Source organism: Berghia stephanieae, chromosome 5 (genome assembly GCF_034508935.2).
Source record: "Berghia stephanieae isolate SIO BIC M18660-M18661 chromosome 5, UCSD_Bste_1.3, whole genome shotgun sequence".
NCBI lineage: Eukaryota > Metazoa > Mollusca > Gastropoda > Nudibranchia > Aeolidiidae > Berghia > Berghia stephanieae.
The window spans coordinates 26,423,181-26,445,227 of NC_088364.1; the positions used below are offsets into that span (position 1 = coordinate 26,423,181).

The window sequence follows — 22,047 nt, forward strand, 5'->3', positions numbered from 1 at the left end:
CTCTCTGTTATGCATCATATTATGTTTTGTACACATATTATATATGATTTGTAAATATTTGAGTGTGTTCCTCTTAGTAGGGACCTGTGCTTGTGTCTGAATGAGACTTTTCGGTGATCTCAAACTAAGTACTTTGATAGTGTGCTCTTGGAATCTGCATCTGTTTCCTATTTGAATCAATTACCCTTTTGTCTTCTCTATTCTTGGGTGCTTTAATTGTCATTCTAGAACTTTTTACTTTCCAATTTTCTTCCTTTTTATTGGCGCTGATATAACCTTAATGTGTTGCAAGCGCCATAAAACCCTTAAAGACATAAAAACATTTTTCGGGAAACAAAAAAAAAACAAAAAAACACCAGTAACAATCACGATTTAAGTAAAAATGTGCTGTCGTGCTTACCAGTTTTTCCCCTTGTTTATACATCCATAAATGGATTGGGACCCATGATACCTACCCTTGTTCCTTGGGGAAGTCAATATTTGCTGTCACTGCTATTAAATATGTTTTTCCTTGCCTTTCTTGTCTTTGTACTTGGATGAGATCATTTTGTTTTGCTAAATCCATAGTTGTGGTCGTTTACTGAGAATTAAACATTCAGATGCATACTGCATATATGAAATCCCAAGATGACCGTATGAAATGATTAAATCGATTATATAAATTATATTTCCTATTTTCATCTCAAAACAGCAATGCAGTGTCAAAGAGTTAGAAAAAAAAATGATATCTTTAATTTCTCAAAGGCAGAAAACTAAATGGGACGCTGAAACAGATTAATAGGTGGTGACCATTGTATGATTGAAACATCATTAAGTGAGAAGAATATTATTCAAAAACCATTTTTTCTCTCCCTTTCCTTATATAGTCACGTTTCTGGCCAAGTGGTTTTGCTGATGAATATGAAGGTCCATTACCCTTGTAAGTTGATTTTTTGTGTGTTTTTTAACTCATCATCATCACCATCGTCATCATCATCGTCATCGTCATCACCGTTGTCATTGTCTTTACCATCACTATCATCATCATACCTCCCTCCCTTCCCCCCCTTCCCCCCCCTCTCTCTCTCTCTTTATCTCTCTCTTCCTCTCTCTCTTTCTCTCTTCCTCTCTCTCTCTCTCTCTCTCTCTCTCTCTTTATCTCTATCTCTCTTCTCTCCTCTTTCTCTCTCTCTCCTCTCTCTTCTCTTTCTTTCTCTCTCTCTCCTCTCTCCTCTCTCCTCTCTCTCTATCTATCTTCTCTCTCTCTCTCTCTCCTCTCTCTCTCTCTCTCTCTCTCTATCTCTCTTCTCTCCTCTCTCTCTCTCTCTCTCTCTCTCTCTCTCTCTCTCTCTCTCTCTCTCTCTCTCAGTATGTATGATTGCATGTGTCATGTATGTATGTATGTATGTATGTATGTATGTATGTATGTATGTATGTATGTATGTATGTATGTATTTATGTATGCATGTATGTCTGTCTGTTTGTCTGTCCTCTGTCTGTCTGTCTGTCTGTTTGTCTGTATGTATGTATGTCTGTATGTGCATGCATGCATGCATATTTGTCTGTAATATTTTGGATAGAAATATGTTATCATTACAGGCTTGAAATAATGGCCGCATAATTTTCCACTATAGCTGAAGCTTGATATTTTTTTCTAATATTCATATGCTTAAGTCAACTTCCAAAGTAAACAAGAAGAGCCATATTTACAAGGAAGTTTTCATCCTTTTCCAGTAATTCAAATCAACATCAAACGTTGCCATGGTGATGGATGTGATACCAGGATACACGGGATTAAGATGTCTGGCTACAGGTATGTGTGAATGCTTTTCCCTCATTGGAGAAGGGTGTTGCATTACCATAGCGTCATTTGAGATGAAAAATGTAGCCACTGCAGGATTCTTTTTTTTTTTTTGTAACTTGGATTACAAAATAAAATCTTAAGGCAAAGTCTTTCCTGGGTGGGGATCCTGACCTCCCATAGTTGGCAGGGAGGTACATGCTCTGTCTTCTATCCCCCCCATACCCGTTTCCCAATTGTGTCCTGTCATTGTCTTGGAATGAGATTACTTAGTTTTGTCCTGATCCTTGTCGGAGCTCCTTGGCTGGGAGGGAAACAGTCGAATGTATAGTTATAGTTTTGGGAGATGATATTTTTTTCCTTGTAAATCATCTCTCTGTTATGTATTGTATTATGTTTAGTTTACATATTATATTATAACTTATACTTCAGAGACTCTCCGATCCCTCCAACCCGTGTCACCCCCGCCACCCACTATTGACACATCGTTTATTAAAGTAAGAAAGAGGGGGAGAAAAGGAGGAATAAAAACAAAATTTAACAGACGGCCTTTTCGTCCATTTTTACCCTGTGTAGTGACAGGTAATGTAAGATCACTGAAAAATAAAATTGATGAACTGTTTTCACTGTGTCGTTTTAATAGTGACTATCGTCAAGCCTCCATAATAGCGTTAACAGAGACTTGGCTATCTCCTCACATACCATCATCATGTTTTAATATTGAACAATATTCACTATTTCGAGGAGATCGGACTAATGTAAATAAACGAACTGGGGGTGGGGTGTGCACATATATTAACAACAAATGGTGCCACCCCAATAACAGTCAGATAAAGAAAATGTATTGTGACGATTATATTGAATTTATTACTGTTTCGTCACGACCATATTATCTACCCCGAGAATATACTCATGTCATCATCATCAACGTCTACATTCCACCATCATCAGACAACACCACAGCGAAAAATATTTTGAGGAAAGAAATACAGGACATTCAAATTAAGTCACCCGATGCCGTATTGATGGTCACTGGCGATTTTAACCAATGTAACGATTTTACTCTCCCGGGACTTCATCAATACGGGGACTGCGAGACAAGGGACAAAAAAACATTAGATTTATTCCTGTGTAATATTAAAAATAGTTATAAATGTTTACCCCGTGCCCCATTAGGTTTATCTGACCACTGCATGCTCTTGCTACTCCCCACCTACCGCCCTGTTTTTAAACGTGTAAAACCAGTAAAGAAAAGTGTACAGATCTGGAACGGAAGTGTGTGTGAAGATTTGCGTGGTTGTTTTGAATGCACTGACTGGAATGTTTTTATCGAATCATGTGATAGTGTGGATGAGCTGAATGACTGTGTGAGTGAGTATTTAAAATTCTGTGAACAGCTAGTGTCTTGTAAAAAAGAAATAAAATATTATCCTAACAACAAGCCTTGGATAACAAAAGATCTAAAACTTTTATTGAACCAAAAGAAAACTCTCTATACTAGTGGAAACAAAAAAGATCTGAAAACAAAACAAAAAGAGATAAAGAGGGTAATATCTAGTTGTAGAGATAAGTACAAAAATAAAATTGAAAAATGCTTTTCTTCTGGGGATATACGGGACACGTGGCGGGGGCTTAAAACTGCTGTGAACTATAATCCAAAGCCCACGATTATATCAGAAGATATCGAAATTGAAACTTTAAATAAATTTTATTCACGTTTCGACACAGCAAACAAATTTGATATTGAAAATGAAAAACATAAATTAGACAGGGCTTTGGAAGATGAAATGACTATTGAGGTCAGTGAAGAGGAAACGAGATTCGTATTTTCGAAACTAAACGAGAGGAAGGCTGCTGGGCCGGATGGATTGAAAGGAAAACTATTAAAGGAATGTGCCCACCAGCTTTCCCCCATTTATACACATATTTTTAACTGGTCCCTCCAATGCGTTTCGATCCCTGAAATTTGGAAAACTTCAAAAATTATTCCTGTTCCAAAAAAAGAAAAACTTGAAACTATGAACGATCTCAGACCTGTTGCACTGACTTCAATAGTCATGAAATCTTTAGAAAAACTTGTTCTTGTTAAAATTAGGAATCAGTTTATGCCATTGAGTGATAGTCATCAATTTGCTTACAAACCAGGACGTGGCGTAGAGGATGCCATTTTGCTGTTTACAAACAACATCTACAGGCATCTAGATCACGCTAGGAGCTATTGCAGATTGCTTTTTGCAGATTTTTCTTCAGCGTTCAATACAATGCAACCTCAGTTGGTTGTTCAAAAATTGACTAGTCTGAATTTAAACAAGTATATAATTGCTTGGGTGCTCGAATTTCTTACGGAGAGAGCACAATATGTTCAATTAGGACAAAACAAATCTTCCTGTATAACTACAAATACTGGTGCTCCTCAGGGTTGTGTATTGTCCCCTGTATTATTCACAATATACACGAATGACTGTAGAAGTCAAAACCTGAGTGTACCTTTAATAAAGTTTGCAGATGACACCGCTCTTCAAGGCCTCATAACAAATGGCAACGAAGTGGCTTATAGGCAAGAAATTGATAGATTTGTGTCTTGGTGTGATGCCCACCACCTAGAGCTTAACATAAGCAAGACAAAGGAGCTAGTGATTGACTTTAGGAGAGTGAAGGAACCGATAGAACCGTTAAAATTAAAGGACCAATTCGTCCAGCGAGTTCCTCACTACAAATACCTTGGTGTAACGATTGATGACAGGCTCAAGTGGGATGAACACTTGAAAATAATTAGGCATAAGATGTGCAGACGTACATATTTTTTATCAAAACTCTCTCAGTTTAGAATAGATAAAACCCTCTGCACATTATTTTATAGAGCAGTCATCGAAAGTGTTTTGTCATTTTGTATAACAGCTTGGGGAGGCAATTGCTTAGCAGTGGAAAGGAACAAAATAAATTCAAATATTAAAAAATCCATTAAACGCTATATAAATGATGTTGACGATGTAGATCTTTTATACGAGAAATTTTGTATAAATAAAATAACTAAAATATTAAATGACCAGTATCATCCACTAAGACCATCAATTATTATGTCAGAAAGAAGTGGTTGCCCTTTCTCTATTTCAACGAAAACAGAGAGACACCGAAAATCTTTTCTGCCGTCCAGTATTAGGCTTTATAACAACAAGCAATAATCATTTTATATAATTATTTCTCATTTTTACTTTTAAAAAATATAAAATATTAATTTATTTGTTTTGCAATCTTTTCAATTTTCAATTTATAGTGACAGTTTTAACTATTTTACAGTGTTTGAAATTATTCATATTATAAAGCGCAGCTCTGGTTATAGAGCTGCTCCTTTTTTTATATATACATCCTATTTCCATTGTATTTTTATCTTATGTGTAAATTATAACACGTCTGTACAAAAAATTTCCTTTTTGGGATGCAATAAAGTATTATTATTATTATTATTATTATTATTATATAATTGGTAAACATTTGAGTGTATTCCTCTTAGTTGGGACCTGTGCTTGTGTCTGGATGAGACTTTTAGGTGATCTCAAACTAAGTACATTGGTGATATGCTCTTGGAATCTACATCTGATCCCTATTTGTTCCCAGTTCCCCTATGTCTTACTTTTTCTTGGGTGCTTTAATTGTAATTCTATAACTCTTTACTATCCCATTTTCTTCCTTTTTACTGGTGCTGATATAACCTAAATGTGTTGCAAGCGCTGTAAAACCCATAAAAACAAAAAAAAACACAAGCAAAGTCTTTCCTTAATTCATGTATTTCCTATTTGGATATGGTCTGCTTGATGAATAAATGAGGTAGTGTAAAACATGTTGAGCAGTGATAATTCAGTAAAAATGCATTATATAAGTATTGAATGGTTAGCTTCAATTTATTAGACGAAGACAGATATATCTTTATTTTTTCCTTCGAGCTTCAAGCAGCAACATTTTCATTATATAGTATTAGTCATTCAGAGTATTGCTTGCTACTTTCGGATTGGATGTAAGTATATTGTAAGGTACTTTCTACCAGGATCTAAGAGACCCAGCTACCCAATTACTGCTGGGTGGACAGAGGGTAAGAAAATATCTAGACTGTACCTGGGATTGATACCTGTTCCCTCTGCTTGTGAGCTGAGCGATCTTCCAAATCAGCTATTGGGACCCTTTGAGCTATGGGGATCATGAAGGTCCATAGCCTTTTATGAATGTCAATGTTTCTGTATTTATTAATATGTTTATAGTGAAAAATATTCAAATGGAACCATCATATTTCATGTTCCAAGTAAACGTACATGGATATATTTTAGTTAGGATTTGACAGTGCTGAATGAACTTTATATTGCATTTCAGTATATCCCTTGTGTGTGTTGGGACTCATAAGTGGTCTCAGATCAGACACACATTGATAGATTTCTCCTGGATATTCTTATTTTCTCTGTCTGAACGAGTATATTTGTCTTTTCTTTTAATGCTCAAGCAGGTCGAAATAAAGGAAATATCCATTTTATGCCTTTTTAAGTGTCCTATTTATAATAATAATAAATGGCATTATACAGGGACTTTTTACAATCTTTTTACACTATTTCCTATAGCGAGGTAATTTAACAATCTTTTTACACTAATGCCTATAGCGAGATATTTTTACAATCTACACCAACACCCATAGCGAGATATTCATCCATGAGTGAATGTGGAGGGATATCAGCATGTTTTTCCTAAGGCAAGGATGCAACACATTTTGCAAATTTCTCCTATTTACGCTCTCAGTTTGCAATCCTCACTCTTGCTTGACTTTATTACAGGATGGGACACAGTTCTGAAAAACAGAGGTAATGAGATTACTAAACTACAACACAAAACCCATCTCAGTAAATGGAAACAATCTGAAGGACGTAGACAAATTTACATATTTGGGTAGCATTGTTTCAACATCTGGAGGAACAGATGAAGACATGGAGGCTAGAAAAGGAAAAGCATGACATGCATTTATCACCCTCAGACCTATATGAAAATCAACAAATCTATCACTGAAATTCAAATTCAGAGTACGCAACATGAACGTAAAAGCAGCCCTTCTGTATGTCTCAGAAACATGGAGAGTGACCAATACCCTTTGTAAAAAACTTCAAACCTTCACAAACAGATGTCTTTGAAACATAGTCGGTATTAGATGGCCTGAGAAAATTAGTAATAAGGACTTGTAGTTAAAAAATGGACAAGAGGGAATTGGCAAACAAATCTCAACAAGAAAATGGAAATGGATTGGTCACACTTTCAGAAAACCAACAAAAGACAAGCTGTGGACTGGAACCCTCAGGGGAAAAGGAAGGTTAGGAGGCCAAAGAAAACATGAAGAAGGTCTTGTGAGGAATAGATGAAGTTGGCTGGAATGTCCTGGGGAGAGATGAAGAAGAAGACAAAGAATAGAATACGGTAGAGATGTACTGTTGAAGCCCTATGTTCCACAAGGAATGTAAAGGATTAAATGAATAAATTACACAGTTCTGACTTTGCTATTGATGAAAGTAAAGTATATAATTTCAAATTGAGAAACCAGGGAGCAAGAAAGAAAAATACAAGAAAAAAGCAATCCCAAAAAAATCAGTCTGCCTCAACTGGAGATCGAACCTCAGACCTAATTACCAGTCAGACGTGCTACCATTACACCACAGAGGTTCCTGATAGTTTTGTTTTTGTTGTATATAATTTCAAACCTATGAAATTTGATGAAGTACTTTGAATTAATTCTTTATCAGCAAGCAAGAATCGAAACAACTGTAACCTTTGGCAGAATTAGGTTATATCCAACTTTACTTGATGATATGAAGGAATAATTTAAACAAAAGAATCTTGATGAAGCCAACGTACCTACCTGATAAATAGATGAGTGTACAGATTTTTTGGTGGCCAAAGTTGGACAAATTCATGATTTTTCCTCCAGTTTTGTATTTTATATACATATTACTATGTTTGTTATCTGTGTTAGGCCTGGAAAAATCAGAGGGCATCAAGTTTATAATACTGGCATAACCTTACTTGCATTTTGTAATTTGGATCTCAAGAAATTCTTTGAACAATTTAGAATTTCATATTTGAGATTAATAATACTGATATCATATTTTGATTATTTCATATGTGGTTTCTTTCTATCAGAATGATCAAGGATTCAGGCATATCTGTAACAGATGCCTCAGCCTTGTGGTATCTTCAAATGTTGACAGCTACAGTGTCTTTCACCTTGCCTCAGTCACCAGCACTGAGGGCCACTCTTCTAGCCCATACCAAGTAAGAAGTTATACAATGAGATACTATTTCTAGTGGTTGTATTTAGTGTATTATCTTTTTTATCCAACATTTTTTTACTTTCTAAGTTGGTGATAATCTCTTCAAACCTGAATTTAAATGTTGCTGGTAAGTTTGCTTTGGAAACTTAAGTTATGTCTCGATATTCAATCTTAATTTGAAATACTTAGGGTCTATGATTTTATACTGATACATATAAAACATCAAATTACGCAAATCGTGCAACTTTTTAATTTTGGAGAAATTACAAATTTATTTTTTTTGGAGTTATTCAGTGATTCAGTTATTCAGTTTGTTGGGATATATGAAGAGGCCACAATATGAGATAGGAAGAATTTTGTAGAAAGTAATGTAAAATCTATTGGTAAAGATGATGTTGATATCCATTTTTTACATCTTAAGGAGTAAGATTCATACCAAGATGAATTATTGAATTTTGTTCTTATTAAAAAATTATTTTAAAAAAATTGTTTTAGGAAAGCCCTGGAGACGATGCCGCCTTTAAGCCTTAGTAATGCAAGTCCTGACAAGCCACCATTTCTAAACAAACATGTCCTGCAGGAAATGGAATCTTTTACAGCCCTGTTGTCTGAAAGGTGAGGGGAAGAAAAGGCTTTAAATGACCAACCACTTCAAACTTATTTGAAAAGATTTTAATTGTGATAAAATTCTTCATGATAAAATATTATAAACGTTTTGAAAAACATTTCCTTTCTCTCTGATCTTTGAAAAGATTGCTGGGTGGGGTCTTCTAACCTCCCATGGTGGGCAGGAGGTCACTGGTGTCTTCTAACTCCCTTTATCTGTTTTCCGTTCCAAGTTGCTTTCTGTCTTTGCCTTAGAATTAAATTACTTGGTTTGTCCTGGCCCTGGCAGGAGTCCTTAGCTGAGTGGAAAACAGTTGAATGTGTAGTATTAGTTTTGGGAGATGATATTTTTTTTCCCTTGTAAACCATCTCTCTGTTATGTACTGTAATATTTTTTGTTTGTTTTGAATATCATGTTTTGTAAGCATTTGAGGGTATTCCTCTTAGTGGGATCCTGTGCTTGTGTCTGGATGAGACTTTTAAGTGAGTTCAACTTAAGTACACTGATAGTGTGCTCTTGGAATCTACATCTGATCCCTATTTGAACAATTTCCTTTTGTCTTACTTATTCTTGTGTGCTTTAAATAAATTTAGACTTTTTTGACTATTCCCTTTTCCTTCTTTCACTAGCGCTGAAGAAATGAACTAAATGTTTTGCAAGCACCATAAAAAAAAAAAACACACCGAAAATATTGTTATCTCTGATAAGTAAATAAGGCATTGTATAGCAAATTATTGTTTAAATTTGGTATTAATCTTCTTGATATTTGTATATTTACATTTGATTATTCTATTCCTTGCAGTGACAATCCAGAAATCCCATCTGTAGAGGGTTTACAGATTAGACTAGCATTGAACTTAGCAAGGGGTGGTGTGGCAGGCTTACTTAAACTGATAACTTCTTTCATTGGTGAGTTTTTAAAAAAGAATATCTATACTCACTCAAAATTAATATTTGATACTGATTACTGCTTCATTAAAAAAAAAAATTGTCCAAAAACACTTTTGAAGTAATTCTGAGTATAAAAAAATGTAATCCTTCAGAGCCATCAGGCCCGTGGAGCCGGAGTTTATACTGTCTATAGCATGAAACAGACAATAGTCGATCGCAAAGTACTTTTCGCCAGATCTAACAGATCCAGTTACCCATTCACTGCTGGGTAGACAGAAGGAATCAGAAAAAAATCCCGGCTGAACCCGGGATTGATCTCGGTCCCTTTGAGTGTAAAGCGAGTGTTGAGCCAACTGAGCTATATGAATATATTGACACAAAAATGATGGATCTTTTTTACTTTGTCGAAAAAGTTGTGACCATTGGAAATGATTGGAATTTGTAGCAAGCCTCAATATTGGCTCAGACAGATCGGAGCTTGGTATTCAAGACTAGATATCTCTGAAAATCTGGAATAAAAATTTTATGTGAAACTATCCAGGGAAATCGTCCACATGTCGCTTGGAGTGCTTTTGAGTTATGGCTAGTAAAAGACGTTTTGGGACTTTCCAATGAAAATGGGGCTTTCCCTATAATATGATATATAGTTTGTTCATTTCTGCATACTTTCACAAAATTGCCATTTAAACATTTTTTTTTTTTTTCCGTGGTCACTTTTAACTTTAAAGTGAGATTTAGAACAATGTGAAGCTGTTTCTCTCAAGACTACTTTTGTACAGATTGCTTTTTCATGACATAAACAGCAATATGTAGAGAATTCATAAAATGAGCCATGTGAGAAATATCCCCAACAGCACCTCATATATTAAGAATCATCAATTCAAAAAAAAATTTCAGAGTTGGAAATAGATTTTAAAACTATTATTTATTATGTCAAAATGGGTGAAATACCAAAGTAGACAAAAATTCAACTGCAAGATTATCAATAATCAAAAACAATAATACATTTCAGTAACAAAGCAAATTAGTGACTGGCCATGGTTTTCACGACCAATTGCTCTGATTTTTCCATACCTATTAGAAAAATAGTTGCATTATTATTAGATGCATTATAACTACAGTGACATTCTCTTCAATCGTAGTCCCAGTAAGTACTTTATGCATACTTGTATAAGTTTTTAATGAGCAGTTTAAAGTAAAAAAGTATTTCTATTGAGCCATGAAGACCATAAAGCTGAAGTTTATCTCAATGTCTAGATTAAAGGACAATAACAATTTCTTGCTCCCCAGTGGATGCTAGTCTATCGCAAAGTAGTTGCCAACTAATTGAATAGACCCAGTTACTCAGCTACCCAAACCCTGCTGTGTGGACAGAGCACAAAACAGAAAACTCAAAATTCCAACTAGCCATTCGAAACGGAACAACAACAAAACAAGAAACTCAGCATTTAATTTTGAAATCCCCCACTCAAGAACGAACCATCATCTTTACTCTTTCTTCCTTTCCACTATCCGACTTTGGAACTCCCCACCAACCAATTGTAAACAGGTCCTTTTGACTGGTGACTTCAAAAATCGAGACGGCCATACAATCTTCAGCCTTAAGCTTTGGCCTTAATGGAAGAAGAAGAACACACACACACAAAAAAAATAAAATAATCATATTAGTAATGAACTTTTTTTTTTTCATTTTAAAAATTGGTTTATCTACTATTGGATTGAAGCCATTCACTTTAATGGTGAGGGGGCATTTGAGGCAGTTGGACACTTAGGCTGAACAAGCAGATGATGATTACATATATTTTAATAGTTAATCAACAGTTTTTTAATCTGACAAGTTTTCCACCAATTTCTACCAAACTAAATAATTAGCCCAATTCACTGATATCATGCTATTTGTACCGTGGCTGGTGTATATATATATATAAATATATATATATATATATATATATATATATATATTATATATATATATATATATATATATATATACATATATATATATATATATACTATTATATATTATATATATAGTAGTAGTAGTAGTAAGCTTCGCAGTCCGAATGACGCTATATATATATATATTTAAAAAAAAAAATTTTAAAGAATCACTTGAAATATTTTTTATCCCTTTATCCACAGCCATGAAAGAATTGACCCTTCCCTGTGCCGATCTCCTGTATAAAGCATTGGCTGCAAGGTCTCATTGTTGGGAAAAAATAGGTATCTATTCTCTGTTATATAATTGCTGCTTTTTGCATTGCTGCAACTGCCAGGCCATAACCGATTCAAGTCTGAAATTTCACCACAATCAATCACTGGGTGGGGAACCTGACCTCCCATAGTGGGCAGGGAGGTACATACTGTGTCTTCTATCCCCTTATATCTGTTTTCCAACATGCTTTCTGTCTTTGTCTTGGAATGAGATTACTTGGTTTTTTCCTGGCCCTGGTCAGAGTCCTTGGCTGAGAGGGAAACAGTCGAATGTATAGTTATAGTTTTGGGAGATGATATTTTTTTCCTTGTAAATCATCTCTCTGTTATGTATTATTATATTTGTTATTTTGAATTTATAATGTAAGCATTTGAGTTTATTCCTCTTAGTTGGGACCTGTGCTTGTGTCTGGATGAGACTTTTAGGTGATCTCAAACTAAGTACTTTGACAGTGTGCTCTTGGAATCTACATCTGTTCCCTATTTGAACCAATTCCCCATTGTCTTACCTTTTCTTTCGTGCTTTAATTGTAATTCTAGAACTTTTTACTATCCCATTTTCTTCCTTTTTACTGGCGCTGATATGACCTTAATGTGTTGCAAGCGCCGTAAAACCCTTAAAAACAAAAACAATCACCACAATCAAAATAATTTATTGAACCTTACATCCATAAGCTTTCATGAAAATATATGAAAAATATAAATTTGACGATTGTTTTAAAAGACACACCGCCAAATCGACGTAATTCTCAAATTTTGATGGGATCTGTTGATCCCTTATTTTGCTTTATGACTGTGCGTAGCCTTTTTCCCCCCATGATCTAATTGATTTTCTATTGTCTTGAATTGTGATTTCATCCCATGCCTTTTGAATTGAAATTTGCCCTAATTGGTCATCTAATTGTCAACCATACAGGTCAACGTCTTACACTAGGAACTCTGCATCGCTAAAATAAGACACAAGTTTGGAAACTTTCGATATCATGATTTTCATATGACTTTGGTATAACCATCATAGTTTCTTAACGATTAGAGCATTTTTAATTGAACTTGGCAATGATTTACTTAAGGTTTTGTTCTTGTTGCTTGTAAAGGTTCCTATATTTCAGATTTCTACTTCATATTAAGATAGATATTTTTTCCGCTTTTTTTCTTCTCTCACCCTTTATATATACATATATATATATATATATATTATATATATATATATATATATATTATATATATATATATAATATATATATATATATATAATCCGATTTTTGCGATGATTAAGTGTAATAAACCTGCTAGAAAATACTTTATCTCATACTCTTTCAAGACGAGTATGAAATAGCCCCCCCCCCCCCCCTCCCAACCATCCCCACACACACACATACACAAAAACACACACATACACACACTCTTCTGGGGCATGTTTTTTTTTTTTTTTTTTTTTTTTCAGTTGGAATAATCGATAGATTTGAAGATGACAAAGTTATTATTGTGGAAGTGTAGATGACCTTTTCTAAAATTAGATTTTCTCTCTTTCAAGCGGTTCCCTTGACTGTGAAATGTGAGGGATCGGATGGAGGCAGAGGTCCTCAAAACACTGGCCCAGAGGTTGTTTTGGAGTCCCAGACATCCTCTACCAATGTCAGGGATGGTGCAAGTTCCTCAGCCAGCTCTTCCAGAGGTAGTCAATACGAGCAGTATTATGATGTTCTATGAATTGTTATCAATTCTGAGATGGTGATGCTTCTTTTTCTTCTTCTTCTTCTTATTATTATTATACTAATAATTATTTTTATTATGATTAAAACATCACAAAACATCAACCCAATTTGCCCCTCATTGCGTGACATGCAACATGATGTCAGCGAGGCAAGGCTGCCAGATGGCCAGACTTCCATGTGACCAAATTTGACTTCAAAAGTGGCTAAATAGAAGCTCACACACTAAGAAAAAAAACTAATTGAATTTGACAAACAAAAAAATGTAATAGACTGGGATAAATCTCACTGAGAAAAAAATAAATGAAGAAAATTTAATAAAAGAAATAAAATTCTATATTTGTCCAATTTTGGCCACATATGTGGCCATCTGGCAGCTGTACCATGAAAGACTGAAGACGCCATCTCTCTCGCTTTTTTTGACATTTTTTCTCATTGTTACGTCATAGGGGTGTTGACCTTGTCGGCTATCGCATTTTGTGTTAATAATCAGTTGATAATTTGACTTTTTAACGATCTTTGAAATAGACTTTTCTCTTTTCCTTACGGTAAATTAACACACTCTCTCTCTCTGGCCCGAAATGAGAAAAAAAACACAGAAAAGCGTTCTCTTTGGGGTCATCCAAATAAACGACACCTTTGAAACTGCATAACTCTTTTATTTATGAATGGATTTTAAAAATTCAAAAAGATTTTTACTCAGTGGAGATAGGGCTTTGATTCAAGTGTGGTTATTCCCCACAAAAATCGAAGAAAAAATGTTCCTAGCCATTGCTACTTTGATCAGAAATTAGCTGAATTCAGAATCTACAAAAAACCCCTCTACGCTTCCTTATAGATCAGTCTTGGAGAGCATTTTTTGTTTGTTTTTTCATTACCGCATGGGCAAAAAATGCTAGGAAAGATTGATAAGATTGTGAAAAACGCAGGCAAATATACAAATAGCATTTATAAAGTAGAGGACTTATATGACCGGTTCTGTTTCAACAGACTCAGTAATATCTTGAGGGACGAAAGTCACCCTTCCCTTTTATACAGTCTCTTTAATATTTCCAAGAGAAGTAACCGCCTCCTGTCAATAAAAACAAAGGAAATCCTTCATCCCTCAGGGTGTATGGTCATTTAATTCTTATCTACAACTACTTTAATCTATTTTAGAATGTATACGATTAGAAAGTTTTATTGCGTTTTAATTTTACATTGCATGTCACTTATTTCTGTATTTTTACATCATTTATTTATTTTATTATGTATTCATTTATTCATTTTATTTATCCTATTATCTATACTGTTTTATGTTGCCATTTGAAGGCCTTGTAACCACATAATTTATTTGTATATAGATGGTCTATATTTTTAACACAAACACATTTGTACTCAAATCTCATTATTTTGGGGTGAATAGAAGTATTATTATTATTATTGTCACAAGTAAGTCAATCACTAACTCAGAATGGTAACTGTCAACATCAAAGTTTATTTTATGTATAAAAGATTGTAGCATTTTTAAAATTTTTTTTTTTTTGGTTTATTTTAGTATTACTGAAATTTGACCATTTGTTACTGATGAATTTTGTGTCACAGATTTTAAAATTTTCAAGTAGGCAGGTATGGACTCGAGTTTCAAATAATCGTTTTATTGTTTTATTTGATTACAGTTTATCTCACAGAGGAAGGGAAGACATCGTGTACCATGCTTTTCAAGGCAGATGAAAATATACAACTCAGCAAAGTTAGAATACACGTAAGCATTTTATAACTTGCACATTGATGAAATATTGAATAAATCTTGAATTATTTTACATAGATGTGTTGAAGCTAGATATGTTCCGTGTATCTTAAGGTGAAACTTTACAAACAGATGATTGTTGCAAGGATTAAATTTGAAATGTCTAGGAGACTTGTGATTTAAAAAAAAATTATTTATATTTTTTTTTTTGGGGGGGGGGGGGGGGAGAAGAGGGGGGTGGTGGAGAGAAAGATTGATTTAAGAGATGGCTTTGGAGAGCTAAAATAAAGGATATTGAATAAAGCTTTGGGCTACAATTGATAAAGTGAAATAAAAGTTAATGCAACATTCAGGATATAACTGATGATTTCCATTTTTTACAAACTACACAGGTTGCTTCAGGTGTGAAAGGGCCGCAACATGGCATGGTGTTTGTGTATAATCCTGAGTGAGTATCATTATTGTGACACCTTGGCCGAGCTACTAGCATTTTAGATGTTTTAAGTTAATATATAACTGAATGTGAATGGATTTGTGTATAAGTTCTTTTTTGGAGGGGTAATGAAGAAGGCTTTTTTTTTATTTTTAATATAAAAAAAGAAAATACTTATAACCTTTGATTCAGGTAGACTGACATCATCGGGTCAATAATTTACAATGACATGCTTCTTGTTCAAAAGGTAATAAAGAGAGGAATAATAATACTTTATTGCTTCCCAAAATGAAATGAAATGGTATGAATGAAATTGTAACTATGTCTCTCTTCTATTTAAAAAAGATAGATTTTAAGGGTCAGATGATGACAGAAAATAACATGAAGTTGCATGAAATTAATTTTCATTATCAACATAGTGGTGCCTTCTTTTCATTCCCTTCAGCTTTCAATGTTTGCATTTTTATGTACATCATGAAGATGGGTTACTTATTTACCTATATCCATCTGGTCATATTCAATATTTTATTCATTATTATTAAAAAAAAGTAAACATGTAATTCATTATATTTTTCCTTTAAAATATGCAAATTATTTCACAGGTGTGTTGAGGGTTTGACTGAAAAATCTGACTTTGATGAGCACATCAAATATTTCAGCAAGTACGATTTTTGGGGAGACACTGAATTCAAGTTCAGTATTGCTTATAGGTACGTCCATTGCTTCTGGAGTATTTTGTCCACCGAATGGTAAAATGTTACCAGGAAAGTGATTTTTTTTAAAATTATTTTATTTTAACCTTTTTGTTTTCATTCTGAAAGGTCTTTGCATTTTGTTAAAGAGTTCTTTTTCATTTAAACACACAGTATAATACCTAAAATAATAACTGATTTTGAGCATCTGAGGGTATACTGTTCATTCTTTCACTTTTTGTTACTTAAGATTGGTCCCTACTTTTATTTTGGTATGGTGGAACAGTTAGAAATACTAATGACCTTTCGATCACATGTTTATATTATGTAAAAGGTGTTTTATTATATCTGTGATCTTCTCAGATATGACAAGTTTGATTGAACCAAAAGGATGTCTTGGAAGTGTGGCACAGATTGTTTTGTAGATTTTAAACAAAGTGCAAGTGAATGTTTCAGATTATATTCTGTGCTATTTTTATTATCTGCAGGCATGTCTGACAGTCATTTTTAGATTTTACAGATATTAAAGTCTTTTAGATTTTACTGCTTTATGTTGCATTTTAATTTGTTTGTTATAGGGACACGGGTCTTGGTGGTTTGCCCGACAACCCAGTGGCTTTCTTCAAGTTTGAGCAAGATTGGTGAGTATCATTATTTTGGCGACTGCTCTAAAATGTTGAAAAAATAAACTTCCTGGGATTTTCAGAGATAATCAAAGCTGTACTCTTGCTTTCTGGTGTTTGGAACTGCATTTTTAAAATAGGAAAGTCAATTTATCAGTTAAACACACTACAAGGCGACCAGTTTTTCACTAAAGTTTATATTTGATTCATTTTCATCTGCCAGGTATTAAACATGAAAATATAAAGGATTACTTCTGACTGAAGTTTTTAAAAACATATTTTAACTCATCCAGTGTAATTGAAAGATTAAAATTTGGATTGTTCAGAAATGGACAGTCATGCAATTCATATTTCAAGTTTAAATTTGTGATATCGCTAATGGAGTATATAAAACAACAAATTTTTAAAGATTCATTAAACTATATAAGTTATCAAAATTACAAAAATATTGAATTAAAAGTATATAAACAGCTTCAAAATATATATTGCCCTGGACAAGAAATGTTTTGGGCTCCAATCCTCTTCCAGACAAACAACAAATACAGTAAGTCAAGCCTAGAAAAAATGGGTGGTAACGTCTACATATGTCTTGTGAAAATGGAAGATGTAAATGGGTGAAAAAAGAGGAGTAAATGGTATTCCATTTTTGTTCCAATCTATATTTGTTTTGTTTTGTTTTTTCTTTTTCTTTACTAAAGGGAGATTTTGACCCAAAACATTCCTTGTTATGTATTTTAAATTTTTTTTTTTAGAAATAGATTGTGATATTCACTTTGATCATTAACATAGATCTTACATTTTTCATAACTTATAAAGGGAGATTTTGACCCAAAACATTCCTTGTTATGTATTTTAAATTTTTTTTTTAGAAATAGATTGTGATATTCACTTTGATCATTAACATAGATCTTACATTTTTCATAACCCATTTTATTTCGTCATGGTTTTAGGGATGAGTTGGAAGTGCCTATACAATGGAGTGCTACAGGCCGTTATATAATGGTCAAGTTCCTAGATCCCCGACATGCTTTTGCCACACGACTGGGTATTGTGTCCATCAAGTTCTTTGGTATACCCAGACCTCCCCCTTGGTCCAGGGATATTGAGGTATGAATATTGTTGAATGAGTGAATTACTATAAGCTGTGTCAATGGATGAACGTTCATCATTTTATATGATACCAGCAAACCCCCTACATCTTCAATGTAAGCACGCACGTTACCATCTAAAAAAAAAAACAACAAAAAGTAGAGTAACATCAACTATTTATTTATTTTCTAAATTGTAAACAACCAGCTATATTTGTCCATGCGAGATGTGTTGGGTGTCACCAGTCCTGTATTTTGATTGGAGATATCTACTGATTAGCATTCTTAGTTATTCCCATCCTTCCCCCCCCCCCCCCCCCCCCCTCATTTTCTCTCTCTCTCTCTCTCTCTCTCTCTCTCTCTCTCTCTCTCTCTCTCTCTCTTTATCTCTCTCTCTCTGCTGTGTGTGGTTGTGTGTGTGTGTGTGAGTGTGTGTGTGTGTTTGCAAAAGAGAGAGACAGAGAGAGTAATGCTGGGATACATGAATGTAATGAAAGAGAATAGGCCTGTATACATGTTATGCATTTAGGTAAATTACTCACAACATCTGCCTGCCAAATGAATCCTACCAACATTCATAACCTACAAACAACCTATAATATGTGACCTTAAACGAAACGTTTACATCTGATTTATAGAAGGAATGAGGTTGACGTCACTCCTTTATTATTATTTTTAGACAGTCTGTTAGTGATTAGAGATTACTAAACTATATCAATCAGACATAAATGTTACAGGTTACACACAGTTTTGTGTGTTGGTATGTTAATTTGACACTGATGTTGTGAGTAGTTTATCTAAACACATAACATCATTATTTTTTAAGTGAGACCTAATCACTCAAGTCGAGGTCCAAAATCAATAACAAAGAGCAGAGTGAAGTCGACTGTGCTCGTCCTATACAATGTTTTGTTGGAGAAGAAAGTGGACAGTGTGCATAGAGTTGGATCTATGTTTGTAATCAGTGTTAAGTTTCAACGCATCAAAACATAATGCTTTGCTTTCGTTTTCTGTTTAAAATGGTATTGTAAATATCATAGGGACTAAATAAAATTAATATAACATTTTTATGTGGCCATAGTAAAATCGACCTAAATTGCAAAAATCTTGGCTTTCTGCATCAGAAGGATAGAATATTAATGAACTGGCTAATTTTCATAGCAGATGGTAGTCTGGCTTTCCCAGTAGTCGACACACACATACACAGACAGACAGACAGACTTGTTCTTTCTTTTATTAATATAGATTATTTATTATTGAAGCTCTCATCTTTTAAATTATTGTTTTTTTTTAAAATTTTCTGTTTTCTTTTTTATAAAATGTTCAAAGGATTGAAAATGCCAGCAAGCATATCCAATTAAAAATTACATGAGTATTATTTTGTATGTAATGGCCAATTACCAAGAGTCTGCTCTTACATATATAAGAACTAAAATATTTGACTCATTAAATCAAACTTAACATTTATACAAATATGTATTAAGGCCCTATAACTTATATCTGTCTTTTCAGAAAACAGTTGTGGTGTCTAACAGTCCAAAGAAAAGTTCCTGTGGTCTGTCTGAAATAGTCCTGGTCATTCTGACATTCATATCGGATATAGCTATCGATCAGGTATTAAAAAAATAAAAAGAATTGCCAAAAGTAGATAGATCTGGTCACCTCAAAGGTTTTGATTTTTGTGCACAAACGAATTCTATTACATTCTTTGTTTTGGGGAGGGGGGAATGTCATGAGATGCATTTTACAATAAAGAATTTGATTTCATATTATCATTAAGAATGTCCCAAATATATAACTTTGACAATAGTCCTTCACATTAACATCGTAAGTATCTTTTACAAAAGTCATTCACATTAACTTTAAGGGGATCAAAAGCAGAGCAAGAGACATATAAGTTAGAGAAAACAATCAATTAAACATAGAAATTTGAAGAAAATTGGTCTTTGAATGCTTTTTTTTTTGTAAAAAGAAGTTTCTGACCTCACATCTGTTAATTTTTCACTCACTGAGGTCCTCTGTTAAGACGTTTACTACAACTAGATAAATGAACAGTGTCAGCATTTAAAAAAATATTTATTCCTTTATTTATCACTTTAGCTGAAGAGGAAGACTAAATCGTCAAAGGCTCAGATGGAGTTTTTAGACTTATCAGAAATTGATGTAATGTGCTTATGGAATCTCCACCAGATATGCAACCAAAGGTAAGTTATATTTTGATTACACATATCATTCTTCTATTTCATATAAACAAAAGGACTCAATCGGCACAAGTGTTAATATCCATTTTCATGGCAAATATTTGATAAATATTTTTTTTTCAGCCGCGGGGCTTCCCTGATGGTGGTGATCTGCAGTGCATCATTTAAAGTCTCAATTTTGTTCATTAATTTAACAATGGCGAGTTGTTCCATAATTGGCACCTATTTTAGGAAAATAGATAAAGATGTCCATCAATATGAAATGGAGAGGTATATTAAAAATTTTAAATTCCAACTGCCCGATGAGTGCTATAACTTTATTTGACAAGACTATCCTGTCATATTTCTCTTTATTGGCTCTGATGTGACGAATAAGTTTTGTTGTTTTTTTCACATATGCCATAAAAATATTTTGAAAAATGCTGTCTTAGGTTCAGTAAAGCAATAAAACTGACTTTCAAACATGGCTTCTTTATAAAAGAACAAAGTTTTTAGTTGTAATGGTGAAAGGTTTTGTATGCAAAATGTCCAGTATGTTTTGAAATTGCTTTTATCAATACAATGAGATTGCTTTATAAGTTGATTTTACTGCTTTATGAAAGAACCCCAAATGTCTTCAAACAAATATTTGGGTTTATAGCAATTGTCTTTCTTCTCATCTCTCGATTGATAAAAAGGACATTATAATATTTATCTTGATATTTCTTATTATTTTTATAGCCATAAGCAGGCTAAATCAGATGGAGCTTCTAGCAAAGTTGTTGATCAGTGGCAACAATCATCCATCTTGTCACTTCATCTCATACATGGTCTCATCCCTGTTCTGGCCTCCAGCAAGCTTACATCCCAGGTTGGTGTGTCAGTGTCGAAATCTCTTAATGCTGTGGAACTTGAGTGGGGATGAAGTAAACATAGCCAACTGTTACATCAATTATTAATATGCTTATATTTTTAAAGCACTTTCAATAATTGTTAATTTGAAAATGTAAGTCTTTCAAGCTTAAAGATTCAGAGTTGAAGTTAATCTAGATCTCTTGCAGTGTGAATCTTGAAGTATGGTTGCTTGCTATCCTTTGATTACATTATTAAATCGTCGGGATAATGGTGGCTTAGTTTATTAAATCTTCCCCTTTGTAATTCTTTATTCCATCCCCATTTTTGCTCATTATTAGAAAATGGGACCTAATTAGTTTTTCTTTTCTAGGAAAGTAGAGACAGTCTGTTCCAAGAGCTATGTCAGCTTATTAACCAAGAAGGATCGGAGGAGCAAGCTGTCGATTCAAAAGCAACAGAGCAATCAAAAAAGACAGACTTGATTTATGGACACAAACTGACGTTGATACAGCAAATCATCATTGATGGTAGGTGACAAAGTACATTTCTTTTGCCTTTTGTTTTGTTCATTCGCTTTTTTTTAGTAGAGGCATCTATATAATTTATTGATTATTTATTTTATTTATTTATTTTCCATATGAAATATCATACTGAAGTCACTAGCAGCAACAGTATTGTGGATAAGAGCGTATGCTTATTATAAGCACCACAAGAAAAGCTTCCCAGCCAGTTTCAATTCCAGCTCTACTCTAACATTAATTTTTTTTTTTTGAAAGAGAAGGAGGACAGCAACGATGAGTCGTGACCTAACATGGTTTAGTTCACTCAACATGATATATGTTGAAGGTGGAAAGTCTGGTTTTAAACAAAATCTTTGAAGCAAGACTATGACTAGAAACTTGCACACTTCTCACTTTTGAATGGAAGTATATAATTCTGGTAATATC

At 33.8% G+C, this 22,047-nt stretch overlaps 1 protein-coding gene across 1 annotated transcript in view; it reads left to right on the plus strand.

Annotated features, from left to right (window-relative positions):
* Nucleotides 1–22,047, plus strand: part of LOC144972675 (zinc finger ZZ-type and EF-hand domain-containing protein 1-like) — a 107,135-nt gene that overhangs the window by 25,980 nt on the left and 59,108 nt on the right. The window contains exons 11-26 of the mRNA XM_078914170.1: nucleotides 867–919; nucleotides 1,714–1,792; nucleotides 7,946–8,077; nucleotides 8,572–8,691; nucleotides 9,486–9,592; nucleotides 11,717–11,797; nucleotides 13,323–13,463; nucleotides 15,159–15,244; nucleotides 15,622–15,677; nucleotides 16,265–16,372; nucleotides 16,933–16,995; nucleotides 17,928–18,084; nucleotides 19,578–19,679; nucleotides 20,166–20,269; nucleotides 20,987–21,116; nucleotides 21,471–21,627. Coding sequence (XP_078770296.1) covers nucleotides 867–919; nucleotides 1,714–1,792; nucleotides 7,946–8,077; nucleotides 8,572–8,691; nucleotides 9,486–9,592; nucleotides 11,717–11,797; nucleotides 13,323–13,463; nucleotides 15,159–15,244; nucleotides 15,622–15,677; nucleotides 16,265–16,372; nucleotides 16,933–16,995; nucleotides 17,928–18,084; nucleotides 19,578–19,679; nucleotides 20,166–20,269; nucleotides 20,987–21,116; nucleotides 21,471–21,627 — 1,676 coding nt within the window. The remainder of the gene's footprint in view (nucleotides 1–866; nucleotides 920–1,713; nucleotides 1,793–7,945; nucleotides 8,078–8,571; nucleotides 8,692–9,485; nucleotides 9,593–11,716; nucleotides 11,798–13,322; nucleotides 13,464–15,158; nucleotides 15,245–15,621; nucleotides 15,678–16,264; nucleotides 16,373–16,932; nucleotides 16,996–17,927; nucleotides 18,085–19,577; nucleotides 19,680–20,165; nucleotides 20,270–20,986; nucleotides 21,117–21,470; nucleotides 21,628–22,047) is intronic.